This window comes from Podarcis cretensis (assembly GCF_951804945.1).
Source record: "Podarcis cretensis genome assembly, chromosome: 11".
Lineage (NCBI taxonomy): Eukaryota > Metazoa > Chordata > Lepidosauria > Squamata > Lacertidae > Podarcis > Podarcis cretensis.
Genome location: NC_137180.1, coordinates 55,604,209 through 55,616,617, shown reverse-complemented (window position 1 = coordinate 55,616,617; position 12,409 = coordinate 55,604,209). Strand labels below are relative to the sequence as shown.

At 52.7% G+C, this 12,409-nt stretch overlaps 1 protein-coding gene across 3 annotated transcripts in view; it reads right to left on the bottom strand.

Annotated features, from left to right (window-relative positions):
* The window catches only part of MYO5B (myosin VB), a 320,955-nt gene that overhangs the window by 46,056 nt on the left and 262,490 nt on the right, over positions 1-12,409 (bottom strand). For all 3 annotated transcript variants that reach the window (XM_079994667.1, XM_079994668.1, XM_079994669.1), the window contains exon 26: positions 7,326-7,463. In XM_079994667.1, the coding sequence (XP_079850793.1) occupies positions 7,326-7,463 (138 nt within the window). The remainder of the gene's footprint in view (positions 1-7,325; positions 7,464-12,409) is intronic.

Sequence of the window (12,409 nt, the reverse complement as noted above, 5' to 3'; positions counted from 1 at the left end):
ACTGGCGTTGGTCCTTTGTGAGCTGGGACCTAGGGCAGCTCTGACAGTAAGCTCCGTCTCTTCGAAACCTTCGCAGCGTGAGTTGGCGCAGCGAGGGGCAAAACTTGGTGTTTTGCGAGCTCACGAAGATCGGCTAAGATGACTACGGAGGACCAGGTGAAAGAGCTGACAGAAGCGGTCACAGCGCTTTACTCCGAAGTAGCAGCATCCAAGAAGAGGGAGGAAGAAGCACTAGCGCTCTGCCAGGATCTGCAGAACAGGTGGGAACGTTTGGGCAAGGAAGGACTGCCAGGACCTAAGCCAGAGGGAGTTGGCCTCGGGAAGAGAGGGGGCAGCATCGTAACCCATTTCGACGGGAACCTGCAGCAGTATCCTAACTTCAGAGCAGACATAGTTTTCGCGCTCAATTTGCTTCGGAAAGACTTTAGAGATGAGGAGGAGAAAGCGGGGTTCATAATAACTCATCTGCATGGGGAGGCTAAATCGTGGCTGCGCAATTTATGGCGCGAAAATGACCCCGCCCTCAAAGATTCAACCACTTTTATCAAGGCTATGGACGCTTGTTTTAAATCAACGGTTGATGTGGATGTTGCCAGAAGGGAAATGCATGGTTTGAAGCAGGGCAAAGCCACTGTGAGACAATATCACTCCCGCTTCTTTGCTTTAGTAAATGTGCTGGGCTGGGAGAAGGACTCCGCTGCCGTCAGAGATCTGTTCTGGGAGGGGTTGAATGGGGCTGTGAAAGACGAACTGGCAAGAGGGGAGAGACCTAACAGCACCACAGAAGTCGTGCAAAGAGCGCTGGCAATAGGGGTGCGTCTGGAAGAACGCCCTTGGAGCAGGGATGAGGGACGTATAACACGCACACCAGCCAGAACGACTCCCTTCCTACCCAGAGAAACAGCGCGCGCCCAGTCCACGCCTCCACTGGGAGGGGGAGAAGAGCCGATGGAGATAGGTGGTGCCAGGGCTCAGACAGCAACCAGAGCCCAAACACCAGGAGCAGTCAAGGCGAAGACTCCTAGAGGGAGCAGGAAGTGTTACATCTGCGACAGTGCACAGCACATGGCCAAAGAGTGTCCCCAGAGGCTCCAAAAGCACACTGCAGCCTCAGCAACAGTAAAAGGAGCAGTTCAGCAGGGGGAACAGCTACAGGGAAACGACGAAGCCTGGTTGGAGGCAGAGGCACTGGGGCCCAGCCAGGCGAGTCAGTGAAGCAGTCCCCAGAGATTTTACAGCCCACAGACCCCCTCCCTCCCAAACCAGTGGTGCAACTCACCGCATCGCTCCAGCTACCCAATGGATTCACCATGGAAGTCCCTATTACCATTGACTGTGGTAGTAATGCTGACTTTATAGGAGTGGATTTCATCAAACAACATCGCATAGCGCTTCTACCAGCCACGATGCCCCTAAATGTCGTCACGGTCGATGGAAGAGAGCTACTGGGAGGACAGGTGGTACAGCAAACACCCCCAATGGTGATGCGAATTGGAAATCACTGCGAAGTCATCAGCTTCAACGTCACCCACCTGTCAGACACGCCCATAGTATTGGGCATGAGTTGGCTGGACAGGCACAGCCCGGCATTAGCATGGTACCAGCGTCAATTGACCTTCGGCTCCTCCTACTGCGCAGAACACTGCATCCTGACTAGCCAGGAAGACGAGGGGCAAGAGGATGAACCACAGCTACAACTGGGCATGCTGCAAGCGGTACCCCACAAGTACAAGGCGTTTTTGGAGGTCTTCTGCGAGAAGGAAGCGGACAAGCTGCCTCCCCACAGGCCCTACGACTGCAAGATTGACCTCCTGCCGGGGGCGACGCTGCCGACTGGGAAACTGTATTCCATGTCTGAAGACGAACTGCAAGAACTCAGGGAGTTCATAGATCACAATTTGAAGCGGGGATTCATCCAAGAATCCAAAGCAGCGGGGGGCAGTCCCGTGTTTTTCGTGAAGAAAAAAGACACGCCCCAACGGAGGCTGATAGTTGATTACAGAATTATCAATTCTAGGACGAAGCCCATGGCATTCCCCATGCCCAAGATCGACGACCTGCTCGCGACGGTGAGGAAGGGACGCATCTTCACCAAGCTGGATCTTCGAGGTGCGTACAACCTTATACGCATGCGGGAGGGCGATGAGTGGAAGACAGCTATGTTTACGCCTTTGGGCACCTATGAGTACAGAGTTATGCCATTTGGTTTGCAAAATGGCTCCCATTGTTTCCAAGCCTTCATGCACCACGTGCTAGCGGGACTCCTCTACAAGAAGTGCGTCTGCTTCCTAGACGACATCCTGATCTTCTCGGAATCGCAGGAGGCTCACGAGAGAGACGTCAAGGAGGTCCTGCAGAGGCTACGGGAGCACAGACTTTACGCCAAACTGGAGAAGTGCCAGTTCGACATGACGAAGGTGGATTTCCTGGGCTACAAGCTGTCCGACAAGGGACTCGCCATGGACAGCACCAAGGTCCGCTCGGTGTTGGATTGGAAGAGCCCGCACAATCGGAAGGAGGTCCAGAAGTTCGTCGGCTTCGCCAACTTTTATCGCAAGTTCATCAAGGGGTTTGCGATGGAGACGGCGGCCATCACGGACACCCTCAGCTCTAAGAAGAAGAAGTTCACCTGGACGGACCAGGCGGAGCAGTCCTTTCAGAGACTCAAGCGTCTCTTCGCGTCCGAAGAACAGCTGCTACACGTCAACCCCTGCAAACCAATGAGGGTGGAAACGGACGCCTCGGACAGAGCGGTGGGGGCAGTCCTGTTGCAGCAAGATCCGCAAGGGGACTGGAGGCCGTGCGCATTCTACTCCAGGAAACTCAGCAAGTCGGAACAGAATTACACCATCTGGGACAGGGAGTTGCTGGCCATCCATGCAGCCTTCAAGGCGTGGCGGCACTTCCTCATCAGAGCCAAACACACGGTGCAGGTCCGCACGGACCATAAGAACCTGGAGTACTGGCACACGGCGCGGTTCCTGAACCAGAGACACATCCGATGGGCGGAGTTCTTTGCGGATTTTGACTTCCGGATAGAATACATCCCGGGAGACAACAACGTCATGGTGGATGCGCTATCCAGGAAGCCGCAGTATCTCGAGGAAGCGGCACCGGTGGCAGCCAAACACATTTTCGCACCAAAAGCGTGGGCGTGCGCTTCAGCTACAGTGGATCTGGACGCGGTACGTCGCGCACTGCAGACGGATTCGTTCGCACAATCCAAGATGGAGGAGGTGCGAAGAGGCACAGCGAAGGACGACGAGTTTCAGATACGCGACGGACTGCTCATCCGCAAAGGGGCCCTCTACGTGCCGGGAGACGACCTCCGTGCGAAAGTGCTGCAGCAGTTACACGACGCGCCCAGCACCGAGCACTTTGGCAAAGACAAGACGGCGGAATTAGTAGCCAGAGACTTTTGGTGGCCCATGATGAGAGGAGAAGTCGCGGATTACGTCACTAGGTGTGACACATGCCAAAGGGCCAAGCCAGTACACAGGCCGCCGGCGGGACTGCTGGAACCGCTACAGACGCCGCTCGAACTGTGGGAGAAAGTGGCCCTGGACTTTGTCACAGATCTGCCCAGCTCGCGAGGCAAAACAGCGGTACTCGTGGTCGTAGACCTGTTCACCAAGATGGCGCACTTCATTCCTTGCACGAAGGTGGCCACAGCGGAACAGACAGCCAAGCTGTTCATTGACCACGTGTTCAAGGTTCACGGCTTACCGCGGTCCATCCTGTCCGACCGGGGTCGCCAATTCATCTCGAGCTTCTGGCAGAAGCTGCTGGGCATCCTGAACGTCAAGATCAACTTAGCGTCGGCACGACACCCGCAGACCAACGGACAAGCGGAGAGGGTCAACGCCATCATGCAGCAGTACCTGAGATGCTACGTGAATCAACAGCCCTCGACCTGGGTGGACTACCTACCGCTGGCCGAGTTTGCCTACAACAACACGAAGCACGTGTCCACGGGGGTGACACCGTTCTTCGCCAACAATGGGCGGCATCCCAGAACCTTCCCGGGATTAGAGAAAGTGGGGGAGGGGGAGACACAGGGAGCAGAGGCCTGGGCAGCGGAATTACGGGAGGTACACGAGCAGCTCCGAAGGCACTTAGAACTAGCAAAACACGCATACAAAGTGCAGGCAGACAGGCACAGGAGAGTCGGGGAAGACATCCAGGTGGGGGACTGGGTCTGGTTAGCAGCCCAGGCAGTGCCGGCCAGGACGTTAGCTAAGAAGAAGCTCAGACACAAGCAGCTAGGGCCTTACCAAGTCGAGGCACAAATCAATCCGGTAGCCTTCCGGTTGACACTCCCGGAGGGCTCCAGAATGCACCCGGTCTTTCATAGATCAGTGCTCACACCCTACAAGGAACCCCACAGGTTTCAGGCGCCAGGGAACGCACCAGACCCACCCCGCAAATCGCCAACGGGGGGGGGGGGTCGCCGAGAGCGGCGCCACTCAACGAGGTCACGGAGATTTTGGACTCGAGGTGGGGGGAAGAGGGGGTGGAATATCTCCTTGCCAGGGAAGGTACCCCGGCCAGCGCCAACAGGTGGGTACCGTACTATGCCGTGGAGGAGCACTACCTCAAAGACGAGTTTCACGCGCTCTTCCCACACAGACCCATGCCGGCAGATTATTTCGACGAATATCTTTTCACACCCACACTTTCAGCCAGCACGTTCCAGGGGTTCTCATCAGATGAGGAATCAGCACCCGACACACGCTCCCCGGAGTCTGTCACGGACCGCTCGTATTGGTGGGACGATCAACCGGAGGTGGGGTGGAGCAGGGAACTGCTGAAGGGGCCTTTGCAGGCAGCATCCCCCGAGGCAATGGGGGGGGGGGAGACGGGCATGGACGTGTTGGGGGTGGATCTTGGGTTCGAGCACAGCTGCAGAGAGATGGAAGCAGAGGAGATCGACGTCGACGAGCCCATTACGGACTGGCCGGACCCAGCCGGCCAGCTGCACACCAGGGGGGAAGGACTGTATCCCGCACTCACCCCCACAGCACTGGAGCACCCGGAACCCACACCCGAAGAGGGGGAGGGGGGAAGGGGGGGCTTCGAGGGGGGATGGATGTCAGGGGTTCAGGAGCAGAGACACAGGGGAGAGAGGAAACGGAGAGGGAAGGGGAAGAATCTGAGGGCAGCGTAGGGGAGTATGACAGTGGCCTGAGAGATTCCATGAGCTTCTCCAGCGATTCAGAAGATTCCCAGAGGGGGGCGCCGATGGCCAGGGCAAGGGGGGTCCCGGGGGGGGACACCAGAAGCAAGGGGCCAGCGGGGACTCCCAAAGCAGCAGCGGGAGATCAGGACCAGTTCCCCCACCAGAGCGGAGTGGGGGGGAAGAGTCCCATGAATCAGGGCCAGCGTCTCCTCCAGTAGGGAGAGAAGATGAGTCAGAGCTGGCCACGCCTCCATCGCAGAGTGAGGGAACGGAGGGGAAGTCAGGTCCAGCTAGCCCCCCCGAGGGGGGAAGCAGTGACAGGAGCAGTGTAACGGTCAGGAGAAAGGTTGCTGGCTGGGCGCGCGCGCCAAGTTCAAATGTACAGGCGCGCGGGACAGCACGAAGCCCGGATTGGGAGCCAGGTCCTAAAGCACGCCGGAGGCAGGGGGAAGAATCCGGGGACTCAGCATCAGAAGAGTCCAGAAAGGGCAACACCCCAGCGGACAGGCGGACCCAGACGAGGAAAGAGCAGAGGAGGAGGTGGAGCAAGGCTAGAGTCTTAAACTGGTGTCTGGGGGGAGGAGATTCAGACGGAGCTTCAGCGGTCTAGAGTTTAAGACGTAGAGCTGCGCGCCACGGCTTTGAAATCGAAAATGAACTTCAATAAAGACTTTTGTATATAACAACGAACTGGCGTTGGTCCTTTGTGAGCTGGGACCTAGGGCAGCTCTGACACATAAGTTTTCCGTTTATGTGATTTCATATATTTCATATTATATAAAGAGTGTACTGTATACACTAGTGTATCGTTGTATTTGGTCATCGTGTTGCCTTGAATATTACTACTATTGTTTGCAACACAGGGGTTATATTGTTTGGTTACTTGTTGTACCAAAGAGCTCTTACTGTCAGAAGATTCTTCCTGAAGTTTAGTCGGAATCTCCTTTCTTGCCACTTGAAGCCATTGGTTCTTATGTAATAAGAACTGGCGTTGGTCCTTTGTGAGCTGGGACCTAGGGCAGCTCTGACAACTGCATATTTCCTTTCGTTAACAGGTTGCATTTTAGTAAAATGCCGGAACACCCACAGCACAATAGGCAATGATGTTCACGTCAATGATGCCTTTTCACTACTTCTTCAGAATCGAAATTTCCCACAGGTCTGGGGGAAATGGAATCGATGATACTTTGGATACATGACAGCCAATGAACAGAGTCATTGCCAGGCCAATTAACTATACAGTGAGATAAATCATTCCAGCATTGATTGTGCAGCCCGATGATTGCAAAGCCTGTCCTCAGGCAGAAGCCGGCAGCAATAGACTAAAGCATCATAATTATGCATGGATTTCTAACTTAAGTGTGATGGTTAGATCTTAGGATCGCTGATGTTTTGGGTGTCAACAGGACACAATGAAGTGAATACCTTTGAGTCGAAGGGTAGATTTACAAAGTATTTCTGAACAAAGGTAAAATCCCAGTCACCCATCTAAGCAAAACGTTCATGGGAACCTGCTTTAAAGTTCTCTTAAACGGCCCCGGCCCAGTATATCTAAAGGAGCGTCTCCACCCCCATCGTTCTGCCTAGACACTGAGGTCCAGCTCCGAGGGCCTTCTGGCGCTTCCCTCACTGCGAGAAGCCAAGCTACAGGGAACCAGGCAGAGGGCCTTCTTGGTGGTGGCGCCCGCCCTGTGGAATGCCCCCCCCATCAGATGTCAAAAAGATAAACAACTACCTGACATTTAGAAGACACCTGAAGGCATCCCTATTTAGGGAAGTTTTTAATGTCTGACATTTTAATGTATTTTTAATCTTTGTTGGAAGCTGCCCAGAGTGGCTGGGAGTACAAATAAATTTAATAACAATAACAATAACAATAACTATGATGATGATGATGATGATGTACCTGATCTACAGATTCAACCAAACTGCACAGAACAGAATTCCTAGGACTGAACCATTTCTGACCACAGGGGGAGAGGTTACATTTTCTTGTATATCTTCAATTAAAAAAACCATCCCTGCATGTATCTAGTGTCTAGTTTGAGCCTTAGATCCACAACACATGCTTTAAAGTTTTCCCAGGAATGCCTGTTATAGATTTGAAAACCAATGTGGGTAGTAGCAGCAAAGTGACATTTTCTACCTGGGGTTTTTTGCTTTCATTTTCTCTCTTCTCCAGCTGGCTTTGCAGCTTCTTCCTCTCCTGCTCGAGTTCCCGCACTCTCTTCTGAAGCTTTAGGAAGAGGGTCATGTCCATGGCGGCCTTCTCCATGCCAACCTCCTGTGACGGAAGAGGAGAACGAGAGGTAAGAGCAGGGAGTAACCTTAATGGCCTGGAGGCGCCGCAGGAACATGCATTATGCAGCAGGTCACCAGGAGCCTTTCAGCAACACCTGAGAGCTTTGAATAAATACAGTGCATTGGAAAAGGAACGTGAGGTGGCTAGTTCAACACTCTTCTCAACAGGAAGCCAAAGAAGCACTTCTCTCCCGCCCAAAGAAGGGTTCTTCCAGATGCGGTCCATGTAGCAGGCGCTCAGTCACTGGTGTTCTGCTTTGAACTGGAATAGCAGCTTTGGAATCTAAATAAGATTCTGCAGCCAAGTGGACAGCCCCTTTCTTCACTCCCAAACATATAAGGTAAAGGGGCCCCTGACCATTAGGTCCAGTCATGGCCGACTCTGGGGTTGCGGCGCTCATCTCGCTTTATTGGCCGAGGGAGCCGTTGTACAGCTTCCGGGTCATGTGGCCAGCATGACTAAGCCGCTTCTGGCGAGCCAGAGCAGCGCACGGAAACACCGTTTACCTTCCCGCTGGAGTGGTACCTATTTATCTACTTGCACTTTGATGTGCTTTCGAACTGCTAGGTTGGTAGGAGCAGGGACCGAGCAACGGGAGCTCACCCCGTCACGGGGATTCGAACCGCTGACCTTCTGATCGGCAAGTCCTAGGCTCTGTGGTTTAACCCACAGCGCCACCCACGTCCCTTGAGGGGGGATAAAGGTAAAGGTAAAGGTACCCCTGCCCGTATGGGCCAGTCTTGACAGACTCTGGGGTTGTGCGCCCATCTCACTCAAGAGGCCGAGGGCCAGCGCTGTCCGGAAACACTTCCGGGTCACGTGGCCAGCGTGACATCGCTGCTCTGGCGAGCCAGAGCCGCACACGGAAACGCCGTTTACCTTCCCGCCAGTAAGCGGTCCCTATTTATCTACTTGCACCCGGGGGTGCTTTCGAACTGCTAGGTTGGCAGGCGCTGGGACCGAGCAGCGGGAGCGCACCCCGCCGCGGGGATTCGAACTGCTGACCTTTTGATCAGCAAGCCCTAGGCGCTGAGGCTTTTACCCACAGCGCCACCCGTGTCCCTTGAGGGGGGATAGAAGGTGCTAAATACTCTCTCCCTCTCCTTGCTGCACATCCGATCATGGTTGCTCCCTCTCACCCAAATTAAGGCGAGGGAGGGAAAATAAATGAATATAAAGGCAATGCTATTTGGAAAGAGAAGTGCTAAGCTGATAGAGCTGATCCCTAAAGAGGAGAGCTGGGGGAAATGGCTAGAGGAAATCTATATGGGCCATAACCCGTTCACCAAATATGCTGTTCTTGTACAAGAGACAGGCTGGTCACAGGGCTTATCCAAACTTCCCTTTTGCCTCTTTCTTTCCAAGTAGAGATCCATGCCTAAAAGCTCTGTGTCCAAGTGTCTGTTTGTTTTTGCACTGAGCTTCCCCTGCTCTTTCCCACTGAATCGAAGCAAATGCCAATTCAGGTTTCCCGTAGACTGATGTTTGCTCTGATTGAGCTTTAAAGAGCAGGTTTTTACAGGGAAAGATCCAGCGCAAAAGAAGAAGGAGGAGGAGGAGGACGACGACGACGACGATGACGCCGCCGCTCGGACACAGAACTTTAGATTGTGACCATATCTGGAAAGAGCAGAGGAAAGGTAAGAGTGGATAACCCTGCAATTAACCATGTCCTGGTGACATCATGTTTGGAAGACTGCAGAGCACTCTACACAAAGCTATCCATGAAGGCAATCCAGAAGCTGCAGCTGTTGGGAGAAAGTGCCACTGACTGTCAATACGCTAACAGGCCAGATTCTGGCACTAGTCTATATAAAGCCCAAAATTTATTGGGAGCCACATACTTGAAAGAATGTCTCTCTCAATATGTATTGGCACGTGTGGTCAGTGAGGGAAGGGCCCTGCTGGTGATCCCACTCATGGGGGAGATACTTTCTACAGTGGCACAGGGCAGGGCCTTCTCTGCAGTGGCATCCTAACTGGAACTCGCTCCCTTTGCCAGTTCAATCACCTTCTTCATTAGTAAACTTCTGGTGTATGATCTAGCTGAGATTCCTACATTGCATGGGGTTGACCTGGATGACCAATGGAGTCCCTTCCAACTCTACATTTCTGATTCTATAATGTGTTTTTATTAAATCAGGCTTTGAGGAGTAATACAGTGGTACCTTGGTTGTCGAATTTAATCTGTTCTGGGAGTCCGTTCGACTCCTGGAACTGTTCAAAAACCAAGGCACGGCTTCTGATTGGCTGCAGGAGCTTCCTGCACACAATTGGAAGCTGCGGAAGCTGTGTCGGACATTTGGCTTCCAAAAAAATGTTTGCAAACAAACACTTCTGGGTTTGCGGCGTTTGGGTACCAATTTGTTCGGGAGCCAAGGTACCACTGTGATGGGAGTCATGTAGGACATAAAAACGAGGTGGAGTTTTTATAATGTTTTATTTCCACTTTTGTATTTTACTGTTGTATTTTCTGAGATGTGTTTATTTGATGGATTGGTTACTGGTAAACCACCCTATGGTCTGGCTGGCTGAAGTATACGGTAGAAATAAAAATAAATTATAAATAGAACAATAAATAACTGGACAAACAGCCTACTGAACAGCTGCATGAGGACTCCTCTACAGCTGGATTACGCAGATGCTCCAGATTTTATGAGGTCTGGGGGGGGGGAAATCTAGCTGAGCAGGGAAAACACAGGAGGGGGATATTTTGATCACAACATCATGCAGATGCCCTGTAAAAAATGAGTTAATGACGTGTGGCTATTCAACAGTAAATGTGCACTGTGGAAGCAGCCAAATTGCACAAGCTTTCGTGCAGGATGTTTCCAGCACAGATTGCACCACTAGTTCTCGTCTACCACATATATAAGGAATGAAAGTGGCTCTGTGGATGCTATGCATCCAAGCCAGGACAGAAAGAGAGAAAAACCTGAGATGCACAAGCTCTTAATCAGCAGCTTCTACTGGTGTCAGAGGCCTTGACACTTTGCACTTGGTGCAACGGGTTGCATCCACAAATCCATCTTCGGCTTCTTAGCTCTCATGGTCAGGTAACTAACGATCCTAAACACACCCATTTAACAGGGAGAGAAATGGCAGCACCGAGAGGTGACGTGACTAAAGGCCACAAGAAAATCCGTAACAGACAAATCCATAACAGCGGTAGTCTGGCCTCCATTCCATTTTGCTTTTCACTCTAGACACCCTAACTTGCCAGCCACAGAGCCCTTCAATCATAACCTCTGCCACCGGACATGCCAGCTGAACGCATTTTGTCTACTCTAAGTGGTTGAAAATATCGGCCTTAGCCCTTGCACTCATTACTTCAGTTCAACACATTCTTAACATCCTAGGCAGATTAATCTTACAAGGATGGAGCGGGCAGAAATGGAGACAGAAATTTGGCCAATTCAAAACCCTGCTGGACTCCTGCTGGCATGGTGGAAGGTAGGGGCCTTCTTTCTTGACCATTCATTCATTTTCATATTTCCTCTCCCTTTGGTCCCAAAGGGGAGGGGAAATCAGTGTGATGGCTCCAGGACTAGGGGCACATTTTGGGGAGATGTTGGGGGAATGCGAGGGCTTTGCATCCAGCCCCCCACCTGCTGGAGTTACCACCTGGTAACTCCTTACTGTTACCGATGGTGGAGTGTGAAGGGTGGCAGCAGGCTCTGTGCCCACAATGGGGAGGCTTCTTCACCCACGGACCTCCCTCTCTGGGGGCTGAGAGAGAAATATAACCTGTCCTATGGCCCCTCAAGGGACGCGGGTGACGCTGTGGGTTAAACCACAGAGCCTAGGACTTGCTGATCAGAAGGTCGGCGGTTCGAATCCCCTCGACGGGGTGAGCTCCTGTTGCTCAGTCCCTGCTCCTGCCAGCCTAGCAGTTCGAAAGCACGTCAAAGTGCAAGTAGATAAATAGGTACCGCTCCGGCGGGAAGGTAAACGGTGTTTCCGTGTGCTGCTCTGGTTCGCCAGAAGCGGCTTAGTCATGCTGGCCACATGACTCGGAATCTTTATGCTGGCTCCCTCAGCCAGTAAAGCGAGATGAGCGCCGCAACCCCAGAGTCGGTCACGACTGGACCCAATGGTCAGGGGTCCCCTTTACCCTTTATGGCCCCTCAAATGCTCTTCCAGGAACCTTGGGATTTTGTTCTATTAGCCCTTTTGGAGAGCACAAGGAAGCCTTCGGAGTGTCGCTCTGCATTCTCCACCAAGTCTGCACGCTGCACGGATAGATACATTAATGCCTTGTGCCCTAATGTACTTTAAAATGTTGGTTATGCTGAAAGTGTACCAGGGAGGCTGGAAATCCCTCCAAAAACACAATAAAAAGGTAAAGGTAAAGGTACCCCTGCCCATACGGGCCAGTCTTGACAGACTCTGGGGTTGTGCGCCCATCTCACTTAAGAGGCCAGGGGCCAGCGCTGTCCGGAGACACTTCCGGGTCACGTGGCCAGCGTGACATCGCTGCTCTGGCGAGCCAGAGCCGCACACGGAAACGCCGTTTACCTTCCCGCTGGTAAGCGGTCCCTATTTATCTACTTGCACCCGGAGGTGCTTTTGAACTGCTAGGTTGGCAGGCGCTGGGACCGAGCAGCGGGAGCGCACCCCGCCGCGGGGATTCGAACCGCCGACCTTTCGATCGGCAAGTCCTAGGCGCTGAGGCTTTAACCCACAGCGCCACCTGGAGTGCCTAAAGCCAGTCCTCAGGAGGCTTGGAAAGGCGCTCAGAGGCCTTTTGAAAGGAAAATATGTTATATAAATGCATTATTAACCACTAGCTTTCTTTTTAATTATCGTTACTTAATGCTCTCCGTGTACAGCCCTAACTGTTAACTAAAAGCGTGCGTTTAAAAATTAATCCTCTTTAATTGCCTAATTAAAGATATAAACAGTGCGACTTTCTCAATGCGAGGCTG